The sequence below is a fragment of the Acanthochromis polyacanthus genome, chromosome 10 (genome assembly GCF_021347895.1).
Source record: "Acanthochromis polyacanthus isolate Apoly-LR-REF ecotype Palm Island chromosome 10, KAUST_Apoly_ChrSc, whole genome shotgun sequence".
Lineage (NCBI taxonomy): Eukaryota > Metazoa > Chordata > Actinopteri > Pomacentridae > Acanthochromis > Acanthochromis polyacanthus.
The window spans coordinates 1,345,953-1,368,858 of record NC_067122.1 but is presented as its reverse complement, the minus strand read 5'-3'; the positions used below and the strand labels follow the sequence as shown (position 1 = coordinate 1,368,858).

Sequence of the window (22,906 nt, the reverse complement as noted above, 5' to 3'; positions counted from 1 at the left end):
CAGCGTACAGAGTGCAATAATCCAGCGGTGAGTGGTGAAGTGAGTCAGGCTTTTATGCTGCCCTGATTACTGATGGAGAGCAGCCGCGCTCTGTCACAGCCGCTGGTGATGAGGCTGATTGCCGAGTAGGAGAGGGAGGAATCATGACAATGATATTGCATGTTCATCATAAACACAAAAGGTTGTACATAACCTTACACATACCTTCACAGATGTTTGAGTGGTAAAGCTCTGAAATTTACTGTAGTACAAAGCAGACCTATGGAAATAAGGAAGTCAAGCAAATACTAATACTTGCATATTAACTCATTGTACATACAGTTTAGAAATAAGTACTCTGTTCTCTGTATATTTTGAATAGATGAGTGTTGATTTCAACTATCTGATACCTAATGAAACTCTGTAATGACAGTGATTTAGATGCCGATATTTCTTTATAGATGATTGACAGGCTGTTTGACATAATGAATGGACGCAATCCTCGTGCCAAAGGATTCAAAGCTCCCTTGGGTTTTACTTTCTTTTTTCTTTTACTTTCTCTTTTCTTTTACTTTCTTTTACTTTCTTTTTCCGTACTTTTATCGCTCCACTTGTGATATTTTCTCACTTTTTGTCCTTTCTGTCTTTGTGAAGCTATGAGATGTAAATAAAACTGAATTGAATTGAAAAGTTCTGATCCTAACAACTAAATGTTCATTTAATCTTAGGATTTCTATTAGTTAGACGTTGAAGCCACTGTTGTTTTTAACACATAAATGTGAGCATTCTCCATATGAAATAAAAATAAAATTGTGCAAAAATATAGCTGATTCTCCTGTAAACTGAGGAGCTGCAGAGCTTCTTCTAGAACAACAGCCGATGCAACAAAAGAAGCACAAGAAGAAAGCAAAGATGGCCGCTGTTCATCCGTTCTCCTTCAAACAAATGATGAAATATAATAATAAACACATTAAAACACATTAACACACACTATAAACACATTAGCACACACCATAAGCACATTAAAACACACAAAAAACACATTAACACACTAAAGACAGGTTAAAGTCATCAAGTAATGAAACAATTTTATAATTAGCATTTAAAATACATTGAGAATGTGGTTATGTTTTCCTCTGCTGTCAGATCAACTCTCTCTGTGTGTGTGTGTGTGTGTGTGTGTGTGTGTGTGTGTGTGTGTGTGTGTGTGTGTGTGTGTGTGTGTGTGTGTTCATCATCATCAAAAAATGCACATTGAATGTGCATTGATACACATTCAATGTGCACATTCAAAAAATGCACATTGAATGTGCATTTTTTGAATGTCTTTGATCTCTGTGATGTCATCACAACTGACAGAAAGTCCACAAGTGACAGAAAGTCCACAAGTGTAACTCAATAACTCAGTAACAGAGTCAGTTCAACCCACGATTTCTCGTGATTAGCTGCGATTTTTAACACTCACCGGACTTTAGCAGAGAAGAACCGGAGTTTGTGTGCACTACTCAAAATGCACCGCTACAACAACCTGTGCCTTGGAAATCTTTCTATTTCCAAGGCACCAAGAGATGCCACCACAGCCAAGGAACCAAAGAGGAATTCTTCTGATTTGTGGGTCCTGCGCACGCAACAGAGATACCAGCTGTTGGCTCGCTACCGCAGAATCTCAGAGTCAGTGATTGATGAGGGTGTTAAACCTACGGCACATGGGTCACACAGGAGAGCTATTGCATCCATGGATTTGTTGGCACTGCGTAAACATCGCAGATATGAATTGCTTGCCAGCCGCCGAAAAATCACAGGCTCACTGGACGAGAAAGACAATGTTTCCAAGGCAAAACCTGCCATTGGAACAACTCGGAGCAGCAACCCAGGTAGCTGCACCTCCAGACACCCAGACATGAGAGGAAGCAAGAGAAGAGCCATCGCCTCCATGGATTTGCAGGCACTGCGTAAATATCGCAGACATGAACTGCTTGCCAGCCGCCGAAAAATCACAGGCTCACTGGACGAGAAAGACAATGTTTCCAAGGCAAAACCTGCCATTGGAACAACTCGGAGCAGCAACCCAGGTAGCTGCACCTCCAGACACCCAGACATGAGAGGAAGCAAGAGAAGAGCCATCGCCTCCATGGATTTGCAGGCACTGCGTAAATATCGCAGACATGAACTGCTTGCCAGCCTCCGAAAAATCACAGGCTCACCGGATGAGGAAGACGATGTTTCCAAGGCAAAACCTGCCATTGGAACAACTCGGAGCAGCAACCCAGGTAGCTGCACCTCCAGACACCCAGACATGAGAGGAAGCAAGAGAAGAGCCATCGCCTCCATGGATTTGCAGGCACTGCGTAAATATCGCAGACATGAACTGCTTGCCAGCCGCCGAAAAATCACAGGCTCACTGGACGAGAAAGACAATGTTTCCAAGGCAAAACCTGCCATTGGAACAACTCGGAGCAGCAACTCAGGTAGCTGCACCTCCAGACACCCAGACATGAGAGGAAGCAAGAGAAGAGCCATCGCCTCCATGGATTTGCAGGCACTGCGTAAATATCGCAGACATGAACTGCTTGCCAGCCGCCGAAAAATCACAGGCTCACTGGACGAGAAAGACAATGTTTCCAAGGCAAAACCTGCCATTGGAACAACTCGGAGCAGCAACCCAGGTAGCTGCACCTCCAGACACCCAGACATGAGAGGAAGCAAGAGAAGAGCCATCGCCTCCATGGATTTGCAGGCACTGCGTAAATATCGCAGACATGAACTGCTTGCCAGCCTCCGAAAAATCACAGGCTCACCGGATGAGGAAGACGATGTTTCCAAGGCAAAACCTGCCATTGGAACAACTCGGAGCAGCAACCCAGGTAGCTGCACCTCCGGAGACCAAGACATGAGCGGAACCAACAGAAGAGCCATCGACAATGGTTCGACTAAAAGTAAAAAACCATACCGCGCCGTTCCGTTTAACAGAAGAATGGCTGACCAACTGTCACATCTCAGCCATGGTAGAAACTCTGACTCGGCACCCAACAGAAATTCCTCTGATAGGAAGGCAAATCACAGACATGAACAGCGCGCCCAGTTTCAAAGAAGGCAGCGCCCTCCTGCAGCTGTGCAACGATGTGGGCCTCAAGGGGTGAGCGTTGCAAGACAACAACCCCATGCCAGCCGCAACACTAGGAATCGAGTTGCACGCAGGCAGTGGAACACTGGTCGTGCATGGGCTTGGCAGAGGTATCCCAGCTACCAAAGGCTGACCAATCCAAGGCCCACTTGGTACAACAGACCAGCGTACCAAGCTGATTATCATCGCAGACCCTTTTACAGAAACGCTTCTCGTGCAGGCTTTGCACAGAGACAGCACAGTGGCAAATTCTGTCACTGCAAAGGCCAAGTAAAAAGGGACAACCAGCAACGGTTCAGACCACAGCAGAACCGCAGGGGCAAGTTCAACAATGTACACCAGAGACGCCCACAGAACCATTGAAGTTCCAGTGGAAATTTGCTCCAGCCAAGAGACAACAGAGTCAGCAGCAACCAAGGTAGTCGTAGTGGCCCCCAGACTGGCCACCAGCTGACCACAAATGTCCAGCTATCAAGTCCTAAGGTTCCTGATGCAATGAGCACACTGGCGTCGGCATTCTCCAAAATCACCCTTTAATTTGTGTAAATTTTTTTAGTGTCAACACCACCACCGAAACAAATAATTCAAATGACCCAGAAGATGGACAAAATGTCGAAGGCCATGTTCAAGGACCTTCAAAATATGTTTGGCTCTGCAGAAAAGCTGCTGGAGGCAGCCATGAATGTACAATATCCATCTTTTGATGAAGCTGTGGTGTTGGCTTTGAACAACCTTTCCTTTCCCTACTACTCTTTCTTTTTATTCTTTTTATTCTTTCTATTCCTCCTTTCCTTTCCTTTCCTTTCCTCTCCTGTCTTGTGTCATGTCTTGTGTCCTGTCTTGTGTTCTCTCTTGTGTCCTGTCTTGTGTTCTCTCTTGTGTCCTGTCTTGTGTCCTGTCCTGCGTCATGTCCTGCGTCCTGTGTGTTCTGTGTTCCCCTCTAAAGAATCGCCACCTTATCGCGGTGGAGGGGTTTGAGTGTCCCTGTGATCCTGGGAGCTATGTTCTCCGGGGCAATAGCCACTGGTAAATTGGCTCTAGGTGAGGGACCAGACAAAGAGCGATTCTGAAAACCCTGATGACATTTAACATTTTTTTTAAATTACATTTTAATCGAATACAATGTTTTCAGTATTTTTTTAAATAGCTGTAAGAATGAGCTAATCATTTTTTATCATGGAGCAATATATAGTGTCACCACAAGGCTTCAGCTCCCAACCTGTTGCAATTCTAGAAATATTAACCTCTCGATTTTAAGATATCAAAGAATAAAAATCAAGAATAAATCTTCAGAAAAATAAAAAAATACAGATGGTCTGAATACCCCTTCTTTTTAACATGTTTTCATTTTTTTTCTACTTCAAAAATAAAACACTTTATATTTGTATTGTCCAAAAAACAGAAATTATAGAAGATAAGTCATGTTAATATTCTAACATATTCAAACAACCATACAAATAAAAAACGTCATTATCATTGTTTAGTTGAGTAGGCCTATTATTTGTTAGTTAACAGGCTGTTTTTTTTGTTTGCTTTTTTCCCTCTTTTTTGTGGGCGCCTTCAGCTCCACTTAATTTTTTATTATTTTTATTTATTCATTTATTGATTTGCGGCCGCCTATTGACGCAGCCGGTCCGCTTTATTTATTTATTTAGCCTAATCATTTGCGGCCGTCTATTGATGCGGCTGCTCCGCCCCGCTTTATATTTTCATTTATTTATTTGTTTGTGATGCTGCCTGGTGGCAGCCGCATGACCAGGCAGCCACAGTGGCATTTGCTCACATTGCCCAATGGCCAGTCCGTCCCTGGTTCTGTCCTTCTAATGATCTTTGAAAAAGGAAAGCTCCCTGTATTGGATCTCTCGGTGCACTCATTACATTGTTCTCCTAAATAGATCAAAATTAGAACAGTTGAGAGGTACTGTTGTGAGTCAATCTCAACACTCATGATTTGTTCACGTTGACCATTGTTTTGATGCCATTTAACAGAGGGGACTAGAGCAACACTGTAACAGGCTTGATTTTCTTTTTGAACTATGTTCACATGTCCCACCATGTGACTTTCAGGCTCTTTTCCAGCAGCTACACCTGAAGCTTTTTTAGAGTTTTTAGAGAAAGTATCAAAAAATATATATTATTAATTTAAGGTAACCCTAATTTCAAATCAAAAATATCTCTGTAGATTTGAGAAATCTTGTATGTTATGAACCCCAGCAGAAAATGAACTGCCTTTCTGTAGCAGAGCTCCAGTCAACGTAGTCTTGACAAGTAATTCTTGTGTTCAAAACCGAAGTACTTCAGCTAGTAAATACTATGTAAGGCTTGATTAAAGATAATACTACACTTGTTTTTATGAATCAGTACATGCCATGTTCAGTTTCACTCAGAAATGTCCAGTCTGTCTTCTTTCACCCTTTCCACATCATAGCATAAAGACTCTGCATGACATCAGAGTCACAGGAGTCAATTTTATTGACCAGTCATCTTCTATGAGAGCATTAGAAATTAAAATGCTTCCATTTTGAAATCAGCATGTCAGTTGCAACATCACAAAGCAACATCATGCTGTGTAAACATGTTTTTTTTCCCCCACCTATAGCACTTGGTTAAGTGTATTAAAATTCAAATTGTAGTCACTTCTCTGGACAAATTTTGAATGATATTTTTTCAAAACATACCCTCATTCTGTGATTGTGCCATTTGTCCTCTAGGGGACAAACTCCGTTTCAAATCATTGACCATCTCCCAAAAAAACTTTTTTTTTTAAATCATAAACTGTGGATATTTACAATGCTATCTATGAAATATTAGTTCAGTATGTCAGACACTTTCTTAGAGGTTTTTCAGTGGACTGCAGACCCAGTTTCACTCATTTTGATTTTCTCACATTGAAATTTGAGGCTGTTTGAAGATGAATATCTCAAGAACAATTCTAGATAAAAGCCTGAAACCTTCACTTGTTTGTCTTGCTAACATCAGCAGATCAGATTGCTGTTAAATACAGCAGTGGATTGGACATCCCATACATTTGTGAAATACTGCATTAAGAATCACTTTGAGGTCTTCAAGAGTCATTTATTTTAGTACAATCATAAAACTAAACACATCCTAATAAAAGACATTAAAACTGAAAATTGACTGGTTCCATAAAATATTTCTTGTAAACAACCAAAAAAAAAATCATTTGTATTTGTGTCTTTCTGATGCAGCCACCCCCTTAGAAACACACAAAAAAGACTTTTCAACAAATATTTCATAATATTTAAGATTGTGTCAAATTTTCAGGGTGTCTCTGTGCTTGCGCTAGCCATTCTCCACTTCGCCATAGGCAAAGCCTTCCTCAGGATGGCAAAGCCATTTTTAGCATGTTTAGCCACGGTGGCGAAGCTAATTTTGCCTAATAAATGTGGAAAAAGGGTTAACTTGCAACTTTTTTGTAATTTGCCGAGCGATAATCAAAGAAAATAACAAACTGCGTCTCCTTTACTGAAGAGCGCTACCGAGTATAACCGGAACGACCTGAATGCTTCCGATCATTAATAGATGCACACTGTCACGTGTCTCGTCTCAGCCAATCAGAAAAAAGGATTCAGACTAACCCAGGTGTTGTGCAATTTTCACACTCCCCGGAAAAATCTGACTCCCCCTTCGCGTGAACGCGTGTGACTTACTTTTCACTCTGTGGCCACTTGACGGGTTTTTCTGTAGTAGGTTTACTGCTTTTGCTGTTGTTTTTGGGTTAAATGTGACTAAGTACCGAACTGCAGACATGTTTTCCTGTTAAATATGATTAGGTGACATGTTTCTCCTCCTCTTCTCATCCGTATGTGCGCACCCTAAATGGCATTGGGGAGATCCTACGCTACTCTCAGCTTCACTCCTATGAGGACATCAGGACAGGACAGGGTGTAGTCGCCAAATATTGTTCACATTCCATCAGTGTTCTACACGTGTCATTAAAATAATTGTTCACTGAGAAAACTTTATATCTCCTTACTTAAAATCAGACTCCCCTAAGAATGCAAGATATGGCATCAAAATATGTCTGGTATTTATGTATAAAGTCTTTAATATAAGTATCGTTCTTAAGTATAAAGTAATTTCTTATTGTTGTTATTTTTATAGGGCCAGTTAACAATATAATAGAATTGAAATTCTTTATTTATCCCACACCTGGGAAATTATTTGCTACAACAGCTAAAACACCAAATCACAACAAGTTTAAAAAAAAAACTCGTAAATTACAGTCTGTAAGAACAGAATAATAAAATAAGGGGCTAAATGATCACAGTATGGCAAATTAAGACCAGAGAGACCATTTCAAAACTAGGACTTTAACAGAAATATGCAGGTTGAGTTAAAAGTGCAGATTGTATGATATGAAATAAAATCTGGAGTCAGATTTTTCTGGGCCACTTGACAAAATCTGACTCCCCTACTATTCTTGGAATGCAAGAAGTGGCAACCTCCAAACTTTCTCAGCTACAACATCTGCACCTCTGCTACTGCTGTGTGAAGTATCAACTATGTATTACTTATTACTTTCATTACAGGAGAGAAGTTGTAGGGGTAGTCAGATTTTTCTGGACCACTTGACGAAATCTGTCAGATTTTCTCCACTTTCTCTCCTGTAATGACTACTTCACACAGAAGCAGAGGTGCAGATGTTGTAGCTGAGAAAGTTTGGATAGATAGATAGATAGATAGATAGATAGATAGATATCCTCAGGCCAGTAATCTCCTAAATTAATTATGATTAATCATCAGAGAATCACTGCCAATGTCATGGTAATGACTGGATGCAGCTAATTTACAAAGAAATGATTCTGAACTACCTGTCAGCTTTCAAAGATTGGACTTTTCATAGAACACTTCATGTTTTTAAATTTACAGACGGACAGACAGGAATCCTAAGGCCAGTAATCTCCTCAGTTAATTATGCTTAATCATCAGAGAATCACTGAACCAGCTCTGCATCTAACAGGTTCCTGCAGCCCAGAGGGATCTCAGGAACCATTAAGGTGGTAATTGAGGAAATTCGCCCTGCTGCTCACTGCCTCCATCCAGACGTCTATCCCTCTACCACTGATAATTCATTTAACTGAGTAACCACTTTGAATGGTTTCAATAATTTACCAGTCACATCTGTTAACGACAGCTTTCCTCTTAATGGATTTTGCAACGAAGCAACGAAGACACTAAACAAGAAATTAGACCTGAATTCTGTGAAGCCGGATCTCAAGGACTTTAAGTTTGTGGAGGACTTCATGAACTTTTACTGAACCCTGCATGGAGAAATCTTCTTGGCAGGGGTTCAGTCTGTGTCCAGTGTGCATACGCTGGTGTCGTTGTAGGGTTCCTTGTTGGTTGGACGTTGGTCCAGACTGGTCAAAGCAGCACTGTTCACCATTGGCAGAGTGCTGACAAGTCTGAGAGTTTTGTCCATCTGTTCCGTTCTGCTTGGAAAACAAAGAGAACGTCACTGTTGGAATTTAACATTCAGTTGTCTGATTATGTCAGAATTCCTAATCTAACCTACATCCCCAGATTAACCTGGACCAGATTTCTGTGACAAAACCAATACAGGTTAGACTGAACGATAGCTGATAATGTGTTAACAGAATTCAACCGACCACAGTTGTTCAAAACTGTTTTGAAACAATTTTGCAGCAATATCCAAAATTATCCAATACACAATTGTGTGTACACTGTGACTGAGACCAGTCTTTACATACCTCACTGTGACACTGATTGAATGCTTTCTTTCTGGTGCGGATCTGCTGGTGTTGTTTCAGGGAACCCAAAGTTCTAAAAGTCTTCTTACACTCGTCACATCTGTATGGTCTCTCCCCAGTGTGGACACGTTGGTGAACTTTGAGGTTTGCAATGTAGCTGTAGCGTTTCCCACACTGATCACAAAGGTATGGTTTAACCCCAGTGTGGGTCACTTCATGAGCTTTTAACTGCGAGTACAATACAAATGGTTCACCACAGTGATCACATCGGTACACATCATGTCCAGTGTGGATGCGTTGGTGACATTTTAAGCTCTTTTGGTGCTTGAAAGTTTTTTCACAGGAGTCACAGTGGTACCGCTTTCTACCAGAATGGGGGCATTGATGGATCAACAACTGTTCATGCTGAGTAAAGGTATTCACACACTGATCACAGTTGAATGGTTTCACTCCACTGTAAATGAGTTGATGGCTTTTTAAATGAGTCTTCCGAGTAAAAGCCTTACCACACTGATTACAGCTGAACAATTTCACTCCACTGTGAATGAGCTGATGTCTTTTTAACATACTCTTCTGAGTAAAAGCCTTTCCACACTGAGCACAGCTGAATGGTTTAACTCCACTGTGAATGAGTTGATGGCTTTTTAACTGACTCTTGTGAGTAAAAGCCTTTCCACACTGATCACAGCTGAATGGTATAACTCCACTGTGCATGAGTTGATGACTTCTTAATGTACTCTTGAGAGTAAAAGCCTTTCCACACTGATCACAGCCAAACAATTTCACTCCACTGTGAATGAGTTGATGGCTTTTTAACTGACTCTTCTGAGTAAAAGCCTTTCCACACTGAGCACAGCTGAATGGTTTCACTGCACTGTGAATGAGTTGATGGCTTTTTAAGTGACTATTGTGAGTAAAAGCCTTTCCACACTGATCACAGCTGAATGGTTTAACTCCACTGTGAATGAGTTGATGGCTTTTTAAATGAGTCTTCCGAGTCAAAGCCTTACCACACTGATTACAACTGAACAATTTCACTCCACTGTGAATGAGCTGATGTCTTTTTAACTGACTCTTCCGAGTAAAAGCCTTTCCACACTGATCACAGTTGAATGGTTTAACTCCACTGTGAATGAGTTGATGGCTTTTTAACTGACTCTTGTGAGTAAAAGCCTTTCCACACTGATCACAGCTGAATGGTTTAACTCCACTGTGCATGAGTTGATGGCTTTTTAAGTCACTCTTCTGAGTAAAAGTCTTTCCACACTGATCACAGCTGAATGGTTTGTCCACAGTGTGAATATGTTTGTGAATTCTTAGCTTTGTTGCTGTAATAAAAGTCTTGTCACATTGCTCACAACTCAGTGATTCATCTCTTTTTGCTTTTGTTGCTGAACCATCCTTATCCTCCTCAGAGGTCCCACATCTCACTCCATTGCTGTGTTTACATTTCTGTAGCAAAAGACAAAGATAAAAACAGAGGCAGTGATGGAAGAGCAATCATGAAAAAAATTGAACCTAAAAGTCTCAATTCCATGTAGTTGGACATGAGGCTGAAACAAAATCAAGAATCTGCAGACATGCCAGCAGCTTTGTCATTTGAAACCTAGAAATGTGTCAACAGCACACTCACAATGTCAACAAAACTATTTTCACAGGCCGATAGTTTTCAGCTTTCTACACGGTAGTTTTAGAATATTGGGTAGTAAAATCTGTCGATCAGCGTGAAAAACAAAGCAGAGCTCGTGACTGATGGGATTGTACCACCAGGATCTCTTGATCCCCAGACTTTCCGTTAAGTTACATTACTGGAGAAATGTACAATTTGAAATTTCTCCTTGGGGATCAGATGTTGATACCAGTCCAGAAAAGATCTGTAATTCTGCCACTGAATTCTGGATTTGGCCCGAACGACCTGGGAAATTTGTTGTGCAGCAGTTACACAACCGTTCACCATCAAACAACAAAAGCAACAAAACAGTAAAACACAGGGATGTCAACAGGAAATTCGGATTTCAGCTGAAAATTGACGGGGCGGGGTGGAGGGGGCGGGGCGGGGGGGCTGAAGCTGAGAGATTTATAGAAGTAATTTAGACTGATAAAAATGGTCAAAAACATAACACTAGACTTGTTTCAGTCAGCAAATTTAATGAAAAGTTAACTTACATGTTCTTCAATCTTTTCTCACTATCTTCAGTCCAAAATATTTCACAAATCTATAAGAGTTCTATTCTACTATGTACAATATATACAAGTCAGTTCACTGCAACACTCCTATTTTGTCAATTTTCTTCTCTTTGCAGCAAGCTGTGTAAGTCTCTGGACAGCCTTCCTTTTCAACTCCTGCTGGTGGGCTTTTCTTGCAGTCATTTCCTTCTCTTTCAATGTATCTTTTGCCTTGGCACTTGAAGTAGCTGTTGATGCTGCTGGTGTAACTGTCTGACAGTGCTACGCATCCACGCGATCCGTAGTTAATCAAATCGTTACAATACACACAAAAAGCTTTTCCGGCCACGTCTGGTTTCTTCAGAAATTGTCCAAGTGTTTCCGTTACCTCGTCGATCTTTGAGCCAATTTTCACCTTCACAGTGACTTTTCTCTCCAGCCATTCCCATCGGAACTTATTTTTGACACTTTTGTCAATTTCTGTGACTGATGACTCCTGATCCTTCGTTAAAAATCTCATCATTCCGCTGAACACGATACCAAATCTCCAAACATCCGAGTTGAACACGCCACCATGAATTTGTAACAAAGAATGCTACGAGCAATTTGATTGGTCCAAGCTTGAAGCTGTCCAACTGCTGGGCCGTTTACAATCGAACGATAGCTTCAGTGAAAATCTCGCAGGAGTGAGGCATGAGTTTCGTAGTGAGGCGCGAGTTTCGTTTAACGAAACTCACGCCTCACTCCCGCGAGATGTTAACAACGTTTACATCAGCGACAATAAAGTACCTAACCCCCCTAAAATTTTCTCAACGGATTTAGAGGATTCACAAAAATGTTCAAATTTGACATTAAATTGGCGGAAATCCGCGGATCCGCAGACAATTGTCATCCCTGAAAACAGTGAAAGGAATAACAACGATTAAAGGAAATGTTTTTAAAATGTAAAAAAACACAGTAAAACAATTAAAAGCAAAATAAAAGCCATTTAAAGAAAAATCAAACAAAACATAAGATAGACAGGGACATCGGCAGCAATCTTGGTCATTTAGTCAGACGTCGTAAAAGTTTTCAATAAACGGCCACCGATGTAATCATGTAGAGGACTTTTCTTTGGTCTGCACTGTTTGAGACACCAGATTACATACATACATAGATTTATTTCCAACCCGGATAAAAGAAAGGGATTCTGTGGAGACGCTGACATGAGACAGTTTTTAGTCTCAGCGTGCTTAGCCCTGAAATCATGGGAGTCAAACCTGACATAAAAACTGTTCAGACTTTGAGCCAGCTCTAAATCAATATTATAACCACTGAGCTGAACTCTCTCATTGACACATTAATTGGTTCCAGTGATCAGATTCATGCCGTCCCAGACTGAACTGAGGTTGTTCATTTTGAGCTGAGACTCAAGTTTGTCTTTGTATTGTCTTTTGTGGGTCCTGATCTCCTACTTTATTTCCTTCTGTCGGTTATACAGATTTAGTGTATTTCCTTCTCTGAAGAAAGTTTTCTTTCTGTACAGTAGGTCTTTAAGCTTCTTAGAAAGCCATGGCTTAGTGTTCGGATATAGTTTAACATTTTTTCAGGAATAACACTGGTTTCACAGTCTGTGACCCAGCTGCTCACAACATCAGTCGGTTCATCAATATCAGCTGAGGACTCCTTAAACACGTCCCAGTCAGTAACCTCCAGACATCCCTGCAGAGTGTGACAAACTTTCACTCTGATGTTCTGCACTTTGCCTTGCTTCGGTACAGTGGTAGACAGGGATAAGGAGGATGCAGTTGTGGTCAGAGGAACCCAGAGCAGAAGCACCTTTGTGCCCACAGGTATTTATTTCACTGGCCTTTGGACGGATATAGACAAGTTTCACAAATATTTGGGGAAACTTCTGAGGCAGATATGAAGGGCACAATGAAGCAGAAAGCAGTTCTAAGTCAGTAGTGCACAGTTTCTCCAGGACAGTGTCAGATTTGCACCAGCACTGTCCTTGTCATTTGGAAGACCCACTTGTGCCCAAGCTTTCATTTGCTGGCTGATGTTGCTTCCATATTTCCACATAATGTTCTATCTTCTTGATGCCATCTATTTTGTGAAGTGCACCAGTCCCTCCTGCAGCAAAAACACTCTCACAACATGGTGCTGCCACCCCCATGCTTCACAGTTGGGATGGTGTACTCAGGCCATCCTCAGCCAGCATCTTCACAAGGTCGTTTGCTTTTGTTCTGGGGTTGATGAGCACATTTCCCTCCAAAACAATTCTAACCTTAACCAATCTCCATCTTGAGTAGTAGGATGGCTTGACATTCCCATGGTGTTGATCTGTGCATGTAGTTATTTGGACAGATAAACCTCAAACCACAGCAATCTGGAAATTGCACTCAAGGATGAACCACACCTGTGGAGGCCCACAAATGTCTTCCTGATGTCTTGGCTGATTTCTTTAGGTTTTCTAATGTCATCACACAAGGAAGCAGTGTGTTTGAGGTGTGCCTGAAAATACATCTTAATCTATCAAAAGCTTTCAAAGTCAGGACATCATCATCTTGAAGGTATAGCAATCTTAGTGTATGCAAACTTCTGATTATAGAATAGAATTACTGTATTCAGTCCCTCCAAGATTTCACGGGCGTTTTTCATGATTGTTGCGGCCGAAAATGCCTGAATTCGCGGCAGATTTTCTAAAAAAATTGCGATAAAAGTTGCAATGTTTTAAGCTTATTTGTTGTGATGAAATTGCGGGAGACAGTGACAACTGCTAAAAAGCTGCATTTTTTCCAGATTGTAGAACATGTTTCAACGCTGTAATTGACAATATTTATTCCGAAATTAATTATATAACGTTCCAACCCATTTCCACAAAAGCTGGCACATCACAGTGGGAAATTAGCAGCAGCCAGATACTGGTTTAACATGATGTGGTTGGTAGATGTGCGGCACAAAATGCTAATTTACTATTGAATGAATCATATTTGGACATATCTGTCAGTGGCTTAAAAAGTTAATTTCACATCCTGGCACACACGTGTTCACAAGCACACGCTCACAGCTGGTCACATCAACTAAAAAGAACAGCACAGAGAGCGCAGTCCTGCACCAAGACAGGGGTGTGTTCTGCATGTGTACATACCGAATCGCGTGACCTAAATATGTAGCTGGTAACTGGAATTGATGGGACTCAGAAACACCCCCACAATTTAATCAGTTGTTCCTTGTGTCATTTCCGATACGTCCACAGTGGTAGACTTGTTGTAGGATCACAATCATGTGATAGTCAGCAGGCGGCTGAGGTCGCGTTCACCTGTTGCCATGGTTACCGTGCCGCTATCAGACGCAGTGCCGCTATGAATCCTTAACAAATACGTGGATCCAAACTTTAAGCCGCATCACTGCTGAAGTCTAATCATTTGGTCCTTGTGTCATTTCTGACCGACCCTGAAAATTTCATTCAAATCCCTGAGTCTGTTTTTGAGTGATGTTGGTAACAGAGGAAGGATTCACACACGCCGATTGTCACATAACACTGTCGTGTTCTTTGGTGGAATAATTAAACTAATTTACCTCATTCTTTCAGTGCTCTAATGGATCTGGATGCAACAGTTTCCATCATGGTGATTAATGTGGTCTGTTTTCCGCTCATTTCAGCCGTTCTAATATGTTTCATGTTTTTTTAAAGTGTATTAATCGCTGATTTTTTTTCTTCTTTTTTTGAATTCCACCACAATATTGCACGGTTGTAAAACAGTTTAGCTTCGCTTTGGTGAAAAACATCAGTGAATTAGTTGTTTATCAATGTCTTCAGCAGTCATTTTTGTTGGTAAATGAGAGACATTAGTACCGCATATGTCTGCATCTTCAAACCATAAACAAGGAAGTGAATTCGGTGACGTATGTGCATTAGGTTTGCGCTGGGGGCTGCTATGATTGGTGGAACTCACGGGAGGCGGGCCAAAATTGCGGGAAAGTTGCGGTGATTGGACAAAATTGCAAGGCCACGCAAAATTTGCAGAGATTGGTTGATTTCGCGTGATCACAACATCGCAAATTCCTGGAGGGACTGCTATATTGATCCCCGAAGGGAAATTCAATTGTTTGGTCTTATCTTTTTGCAAACTGTTCATGCTGTAAGTTAGTGAATGTATTTTACTGCTCAGTGTTCTGTTTAAAGGCAGCTCTCACTCTCTGTTCTTTGCACTCTCCCATAGTGTCAAGTGTCCTCCCACTTTCAATGACAGGTGATTCTCATTGATGATTTTTCTCGCAGTTTCCCCACTTGAAAAAGGATGTTTCATCTACCCAGGGTTTGAGCAGGACTCCACTCATCAATCAGACAGTTGCTTTCTTTCTTTTCCCTCTTTTATTTTGCAGCGGTCGCAAATTCATGAGATACAGAGGTGGCAACTTCCATAAGTCCATACGTTTAGTTGATAGATTAAGGTGAAAAACCTTTAAACAGAACACAAAAGGACAACATTACTGCATTCAGCAAATAGTAACAACCATTCCTCATGGACATTTTCACCACATTGGCAAATGCTACTCCACTCAATTTATGTTTGTCAACCTCAACACCACATAAACTGAAGCGACAAATCATGGCATGAGCAATATTCAACCCAATACTATACCACACATGAATTTATCTGCATTCTAAAGAGTTGATTTTAAATCACAGTTTAACAAATTACTCTGAGCATTTTTATCAAAAATTTTTAACCATTTTATACTTTTTATTTCATGGTTTTAAAATTATTTAAAGTGCATAAAGTGCTTTTAAAATGCAATCCTTTCCAGATCCAATAAATAAATAAAGGGCATTGTAAAAACCCACCATTACAAACAGGATGAATTCACTGGTCTTAGCTGGAACCCTCTAATTATCACCAATTAGCCTGCAATCTTATTTTCAACTGAACAATTACAAAACACACAGAAATTATTGGTAAACAGACAAAGTTTACTCCGTGGCTAATGCTAATGCTAATGCTAACACATACTGCAGTGGCACACATCGGCAGCTTAAACAGTCTTTTAGAGTCTCCAGAATTCTGCTCTTACCGGCTGCAACCCGGATTTTGGAGATGAAGGCAATCCTGCACAGTTTGCCGCAGATCTTGATGCTTTCCCAACAGAAACTCACGGACACTTTGTTTGAACTTCGCTGCGTGTGTCCCCCTTTTTGCCGCCGGTGGCAAACCTGCAGCCGCAGATTGTTTCCGCCCCAGCTGAGTGTAGGACCTGTGCGTAAATGCTTCTCTTTTGAGTTCTCAGCTCCTTCCAGTTTGACTTGATACATCGACTGCTTTGCACTCTGTGTCACCTGTACCTTCAGAGCTCTGAATAAAAGAACAAAAGATTTATTGCAAAGAACAAAAAGGTTTTGCCTCCACAGCAGCTTGTTATGAAAATGATTGTATTTGATGATTGAACGTTCTTATTCATTGTAATACTGTGTGATGTGTGCTAAAAGAGGAAGAAGGACACGAGCTATCATCAATATTATTTCATCTTACATGTCTTATTTAAAAAAAATATGACATTATATAAATATGCACTACTGTTCAAAAGTTTGAGGTCACTTAGAAATGTCCTTTTTCTTGAAATCAGTTCTTTTCAATGGAGATAGCTTTAAATAAATGATAAATCAAGTCTAGACTTTGTTAATGTGGTAAATGACTATTGTAGCTGGAAACGGCTGATTTTTAATGGAATATCTCCATAGGGGTACAGAGGAACATTTCCAGCAACCATCACTCCTGTGTTCTAATGCTACATTGTGTTAGCTAATGGTGTTGAAAGGCTCATTGATGATTAGAAAACCCTTGTGCAGTTATGTGTGAAAGTGGGAGCTTTCATGGAGAACATGGAATTGTCTGGATGACCCCAAACTTTTGAACGGTAGTGTACAGAAGGATATGGAAATCATAACGCAGTGTTTGAGCGGTCGTAGGTGAGCTGGTGTGCTAAGGATGAAGAGTGGAAAGGCACTTGGTCCTGATGATATACCTGTGGAGGTATGGAAGTGTCTCGGAGAGGTAGCAGTAGAGTTTGTGACTGGGTTGTTCAACAGGATCTTAGATAGTGAGAAGATGCCCGAGGAATGGAGGAGAAGTGTGCTGTGTTCCTCTGACGCTCACTTGAACTAAAAGCATTTGAGCTGCACACTACTAAAATATGTATATTTTTGTTTGAGTATATAGTTCTTCTTTATAGTCCGAAATTTGATTAAATGGAATTAAAAATGTCAACAAAAAGATCAGATCTTAATCATTTATTGTCTCCATAATGTAAAGTCACTTCTGTTCACCTTTTTGGTTCTGAATCAGAGAAAGCAGCATTTTCTCATCAATTCTGTCTCATGCTTTAATCATTAATGTTTCAGGTCATCCTTGTTATTGAACTGTTTTCCATCATGATGAACTTTTCTTGCCATAAATCTCCATAACTTTCTGATGGGATTAAGGTGTGAGGACTTGGCAGTCAGTTCATCACATCGAGATCACTCTTTCCAAAGTATTCTGTGCTCTTCTGTGGTTTGTGGTAAATTCATCCTGAAATCCTTCCATTTATGTCCTCAATATTCTACCAAATATCAAAGATTCCTTTGGAAGCAGATCTTCAAGGATTTTAGATTTGATTTCCAACAATCAGAATGTTAGAAGTTTCCCTGTGGATCATATTTTACTGATAGTTTCTCCCAAATGTTTCAGCTCATTTTTACTGGAATATTCTGAAGTAAAGTTTGTGTTTTCTGGTGAATGGATCAGATCTCACATTTAGTTTCAATCAAACCCTGAGGCTTCTGGAAAATACACACAGCTTTAAAATAATGTTGGATCATCTGCTGACTGTGTCCTTATTAAATGCTTTTAGAGTTCATTATTTTTAACCCTCGTGTTGTTTTAAAGTTGGAAAATGTGGAGAATAATAAATATTTTCACCGTGAAACTTCTGATGTCCACATTTTAACATTTTTAGGATATTTTTAACATTTTTTGGTGGAAAAAGAAGAAACGTTTCTAAAGAACATTCACATAAAAATCTACCAAAATCCAGTAAATTCTCTGGATTTTGGTTGATTTTTATGTGAATGTTCTTCAAGAAAATATCAGAAGTTTTACTGATAAATATGGAATCACTTTAGATATTTTTAGGATTTTTTTGAAGATTTTTATTCATTTTTTGAAAATATTTACAAGAATTTCCTGCCAAATTAGGGGGATTTTGTTTTGTTTTTTTAAATAAAACTTTTAAGGAATTATTGGAATTTTCTTCCTGAAGGTTTTTGCACATTTTCATAAATTTGGTGAATTTTTTTTGCTGAATTTCTGGATTTTTTTTCCTGTTTTTTGGTGGCGTAAATGAAGCCAACAGGAGGGTTGATATCCAGAGCTAATAATAAACAGCAGAGGACTGATGGGTCTCCTTGGTGTTTGCTCCTGTTAACATCTCATCTTCTAGTAGTTCCACATTGAAGGAATTCTGCTGGACAACATTGAGAGCATATGAATGAATTTTCCATCCAAAATAATGCAGTGAATGTCAAATAAAGTGGTGTTGAAGCTTGTCAGAAGCTTTCAATGAATGTAGAAAGAGTGTAAAAGCAGCATCCTCTACCAAATGAGCACAATCCATCAATCATCATCAAAGTGTCCAAATTCCAGAGAAGACATGAACTGCAGATTGTAAATGAGTCAAAGTATCAATTTAAAATCATTTCTAGACCATGATCACAAAGTCAACCACTAGATTGTTCTTTTGTGTCTCATTTTTGTGATATTTTGTCTGGTTTTTTTTTTGGGGTTTTTGTCTGACTTGTCGTTCATCTCATGTTTTGTTTCTCGTTTTTGTCGTGTTGTTTCCTTTTTGTCTCTGTTGTGTTTTTTCTCTGATTTCTGTCATTTTGTGTTTTGCTTTATTCGTTGTTTTGTGTGCCGTTTTGTGTATTTTTGTCTCGTTTTTGTCCATTATCCATTTTTTTTGCTGCTTTGTAACTTGTTTGTCTAATTTTTTTGCCTCTTTTTGTTTTGTGTCGTTTGTCTCTATCTTTAACGTTCTGTGTCTGATTTTCACAATATTTTGTCTGGTTTTTGCCTTATTTTTTTTTCTTTTTTAATCTGACTTTTGTGGTTCTGATCCTGTAGTAAAAAGCGGTCCGGCCCACTTGAGATCAAACTGGGCTAAATGTGGAACCTGAACTAAAATGAGTGTGACTCCCTGATTGAAAGCTTCTTTGAATGCTTCAAACAGTCATTCTCTAATATCAGCCCAGAAAAACGGATCAAAGTTGGTTGTAAGTCCATCTGGAGCCGCTGATTTCCCCAAAAACATTTTCATTCCAGCTCTATCAATCTCTCCAAACACGTGCTTTTAAAGTCAGTCTGAGGAAGAAATGCTTTGACTTGTTAAGAAACAAAAGAAGAGGGGACTGATTTTGCTCTTCAAGGTAAAATGGGAAAAGTAAGAAGGTACTTCAGTGATGCAAGAAGAGACTCAATTGTTCTAACCTGGCTAAGACTCAGACACTGCAGTCTGAAAAGTGGACTGGCTTTGATTGGGAAGCACAGAGATAGGAACTGTGAGTGAGGTGAACTAGAAACTGTGAGAAATGTTCTTCTTAAGTGTAAGCTCTACTCATGCCAACAGAAGAAACATTAGAGACTAGGAGCAGCTGGACGAACTGTTTGTAATCTTTGTTTTCTACTTAACATGGAGGAGTGGACAAATATGAAGAAACTTCTGAACTTTCCCATGACCACAGGACTGCATAAGACAATATCGAGGATTCTCTAAGGACTATGAGTAACACCCAGTAGGTGGCAGCAATACGCCAGTGATGCGTCTGGTCTGCCTAATTCAATGAGGAAGAAAAAGTAACTCAGTGTTTCTGCCGGAACTTCACAGTGTGACACCCGGCGGATGTAAACAAAGAAGCATGAGTTGAGTTTGCTTCACTGCTGTGTGGACTGAGCTATAAAACGGCTGTATTATAGTATGAATGAGAAATATCAGAGCGATAAAGTAACGATGTGTTCAGTTGAGTATCTGAGAGAGTTGATCAGCGACAGACTAGCTGCTGCTGCTGGAGAAATATTCTCAGTTTGAAAAAACCATCGTCCAGTACCAGGAGGAGATCGATCGTCAGCGCAGACTGCTGGATGTCATCTGGAAACCACACATCCCCTTACAGCCCATAGGTGTGTCTGTGTTTTGATGGTGAAGAATTCCACTTCTAGCATGTAGAACATCATGAAGTGTTCAGATGAACTGAGACACACTGTGAGGAAGAGAGAATGGGCTCATAATATGGAGTCTGTTAGTTGATGCTGTGTGGAGTTTTAAAAATGTGATCGTTGTGTTGATTGACCCTGGAAGCAAGAACCAAAGTTTCCTGTTCAGAGGTACTGGAAGTGTTTATCTGAACTACTCCACACTGACAGCAACTGCATTGTGTTATCAAACAGTTTAATAATAAAACTCTGACAGAGGACTCAGTCATTCCATCATTTCAGTCCAGAGACATAATTCCATGTATAGAGATCATTCATGATCTAAAGAAAGCGCACGTACAGAGTTAGAGAGTATAGAAGTCATGTGTTCAACTGCATTCCACTATTAACATGTTGGGTTTCACTGATGAGTCAAATCAACAGTACAGTAACCAGCAGTAAAATAAGAATAACATTAAAATCCAAATGTCCTGACAGGTTTGAAGGCTGAAGAGGACAGCAGCTTTATTCAGACAGATTTTAATGGATCCCCATCAAACCTGTCTGTGTGGTGTGTAGAAAAGTACCCAGTGGTGTTTACCATTAGAACTTTGTGATCCTGTATCCACTGTGGAACAACGTGTTCATAGAAATGTTCAGTCATTTGGAGATGCTTGTATCATTCCTGCTGCTGTTTCATGGCTCCCAGACTTCTATTATAAACCATCATATTCTTTTTGCATCAAACATTTGACTCTTGAGCTGATTCTGTTGAAGACAGCCAGTCCTGGACAAAGTGACAGATGTGTGTTCTCTCATCATCACAGTAGTAACCGTTATCTTTTGTCTCTTTGTCCCTCCAGAGCTCCCACAGTCTTATGTCTGTGAGAATGAGAAGACTGTTGTTGACCATCAGCCCCATGACCAGGAGAGAAACTCCATGGTGGACCATGAGGACCCAGAGCCTCCACGGATTACAGATCAGCAGGAGGAATTCTGCACCAGTCAGGACCAATCAAACCCAGAGATTTCTCAAATTAAAATGGAACAGGAAGAATTGTGCACCAGTCTGGACCAATTAAACCCAGGGTTACCACAAATTAAAGTGGAACAGGATGAACTCTGCTCCAGTCAGGAGGAAGAGTTAATTGGATTGAAACAGGAGACTGATACCTTTGAGGTGACTCCTGCTGATGAGGAAAGTGACCACAGTGAACCAAAACCAAACAGTGATCAGCTCCTGTTTCACATCTCTTGTGTAGCTGAGAGCCCAGATCAGGAAGGATGCAAGGATGTAGACTCAGGATCAACTAGATGTATCGAGCTGAAACCAAGACATCAGAGTAACAACAGTCACAGTAATGATGTAGACAATGCTCCAACATCAGCGAGACAGTGTGATAATGACAAGGCAACAAAATCTGCAACTTGCAAAGTCTGTGGAAAAGCTTTTAGTTGTAAATCAGATTTAATCAAACATCACAAAACCCACACAGGTGAGAAGCCATATTCTTGTGAAACCTGTGGAAAAAGCTTCAGTCAACGGGTCCATTTGACTGTTCACATGAGATGTCACACAGGTGAGAAGCCGTATGTTTGTGGAACCTGTGAAAAAAGCTTTAGTCAACGGACCTCTTTGACTGACCACATGAGACTTCACACAGGTGAGAAGCCATATTCTTGTGGAACCTGTGGAAAAAGCTTCAGTAAACGGGTCCATTTGACTGTTCACATGAGATGTCACACAGGTGAGAAGCCGTATGTTTGTGGAACCTGTGAAAAAAGCTTTAGTCAACGGACCTCTTTGACTGACCACATGAGATGTCACACAGGTGAGAAGCCATATTCTTGTGGAACCTGTGAAAAAAGCTTTAGTCAACGGACCTCTTTGACTGACCACATGAGACTTCACACAGGTGAGAAGCCATATTCTTGTGGAACCTGTGAAAAAAGCTTTAGTCAACGGACCTCTTTGACTGAACACATGAGACGTCACACAGGTGAGAAACCATATGTTTGTCACATTTGTGGAAAAAGATTTTCTGGTTCATCAGCACATAATAGGCACATGGCAGTTCACAAAATGGGAAAACCATATTCTTGTGGAACCTGTGGTAAAAGCTTTAGTCGACAGGACCATTTGACTGTCCACTTGAGACGTCACACAGGTGAGAAGCCATATTCTTGTGGAACCTGTGGAAAAAGCTTTAAATATAGTTATCAATTAAAAGCCCACATGAGAATCCACACAGCTGAGAAGTCCTGATCCTGAAACATCTGTGGAAAACATAATGTCAGAACTAAGGTTGAAACAACATGTAAGAGTTGGTACAGGTTAAAAGTAGATGTTTAGATTTAAAGCAGCTTTAGTCTGTGGTTCAACAACAACTGTGAGGAAGTATGTAAGCAATCCTTGATGATTAGACCAGATGGAGTCTGGACTGTGTGGTGGTGGAGCAGCAGAAGAACCAAACTGAATGTCTGGATGGATATGGTATTGGTACAGACTGCTACATTTCTGCTATCATGACATCCTTCATCAGCAGAGCAGTGATTGGAGATAATGTGAAGCTGTTTGGAACATTTTCACATCCTGCTGAGAGAACATGGCTGTTCAGGTGTGAACATACTGCTGGAATCCACTCAGCTTGAGCTCTGCTGTCTTTCAAGTAAAAGGAGGCAACGAGATA

The 22,906-nt window shown here is 40.4% G+C and overlaps 2 protein-coding genes across 4 annotated transcripts in view; one reads left to right on the top strand and one right to left on the bottom strand.

Annotated features, from left to right (window-relative positions):
- LOC127535786 (gastrula zinc finger protein XlCGF26.1-like) overlaps positions 1-10,326 on the bottom strand; it is a gene marked incomplete at its 5' end in the record, with an annotated part of 47,986 nt that extends 37,660 nt beyond the window's left edge. The window contains 2 exons of the mRNA XM_051954569.1: positions 8,320-8,562; positions 8,839-10,326. Of these exons, the coding sequence (XP_051810529.1) occupies positions 8,320-8,562; positions 8,839-10,326 (1,731 nt within the window). The remainder of the gene's footprint in view (positions 1-8,319; positions 8,563-8,838) is intronic.
- A 9,598-nt stretch (positions 10,327-19,924) lies between these two features.
- LOC127535908 (zinc finger protein 239-like) lies at positions 19,925-22,552 on the top strand. Of its 3 annotated transcripts, none has more exons than XM_051954906.1 (3): positions 19,925-20,204; positions 21,080-21,964; positions 22,133-22,552. In XM_051954906.1, the coding sequence occupies exons 2-3, from the start codon at positions 21,157-21,159 to the stop codon at positions 22,480-22,482; spliced, it is 1,158 nt and encodes a 385-aa protein (XP_051810866.1). In that variant the 5' UTR covers positions 19,925-20,204; positions 21,080-21,156; the 3' UTR covers positions 22,483-22,552. The 3 variants fall into 3 exon arrangements, with proteins under 3 accessions (XP_051810866.1, XP_051810865.1, XP_051810863.1); XM_051954905.1 differs by having other exon boundaries at positions 22,049-22,552; XM_051954903.1 differs by having other exon boundaries at positions 21,080-22,547.
- Positions 22,553-22,906: the final 354 nt, after the last annotated feature.

Coding starts and splice junctions, on each gene's coding strand:
- LOC127535908 (XM_051954903.1), top strand. CDS start 21,157: ATGGTGGACCATGAGGACCCAGAGCCTCCACGGATTACAGATCAGCAG.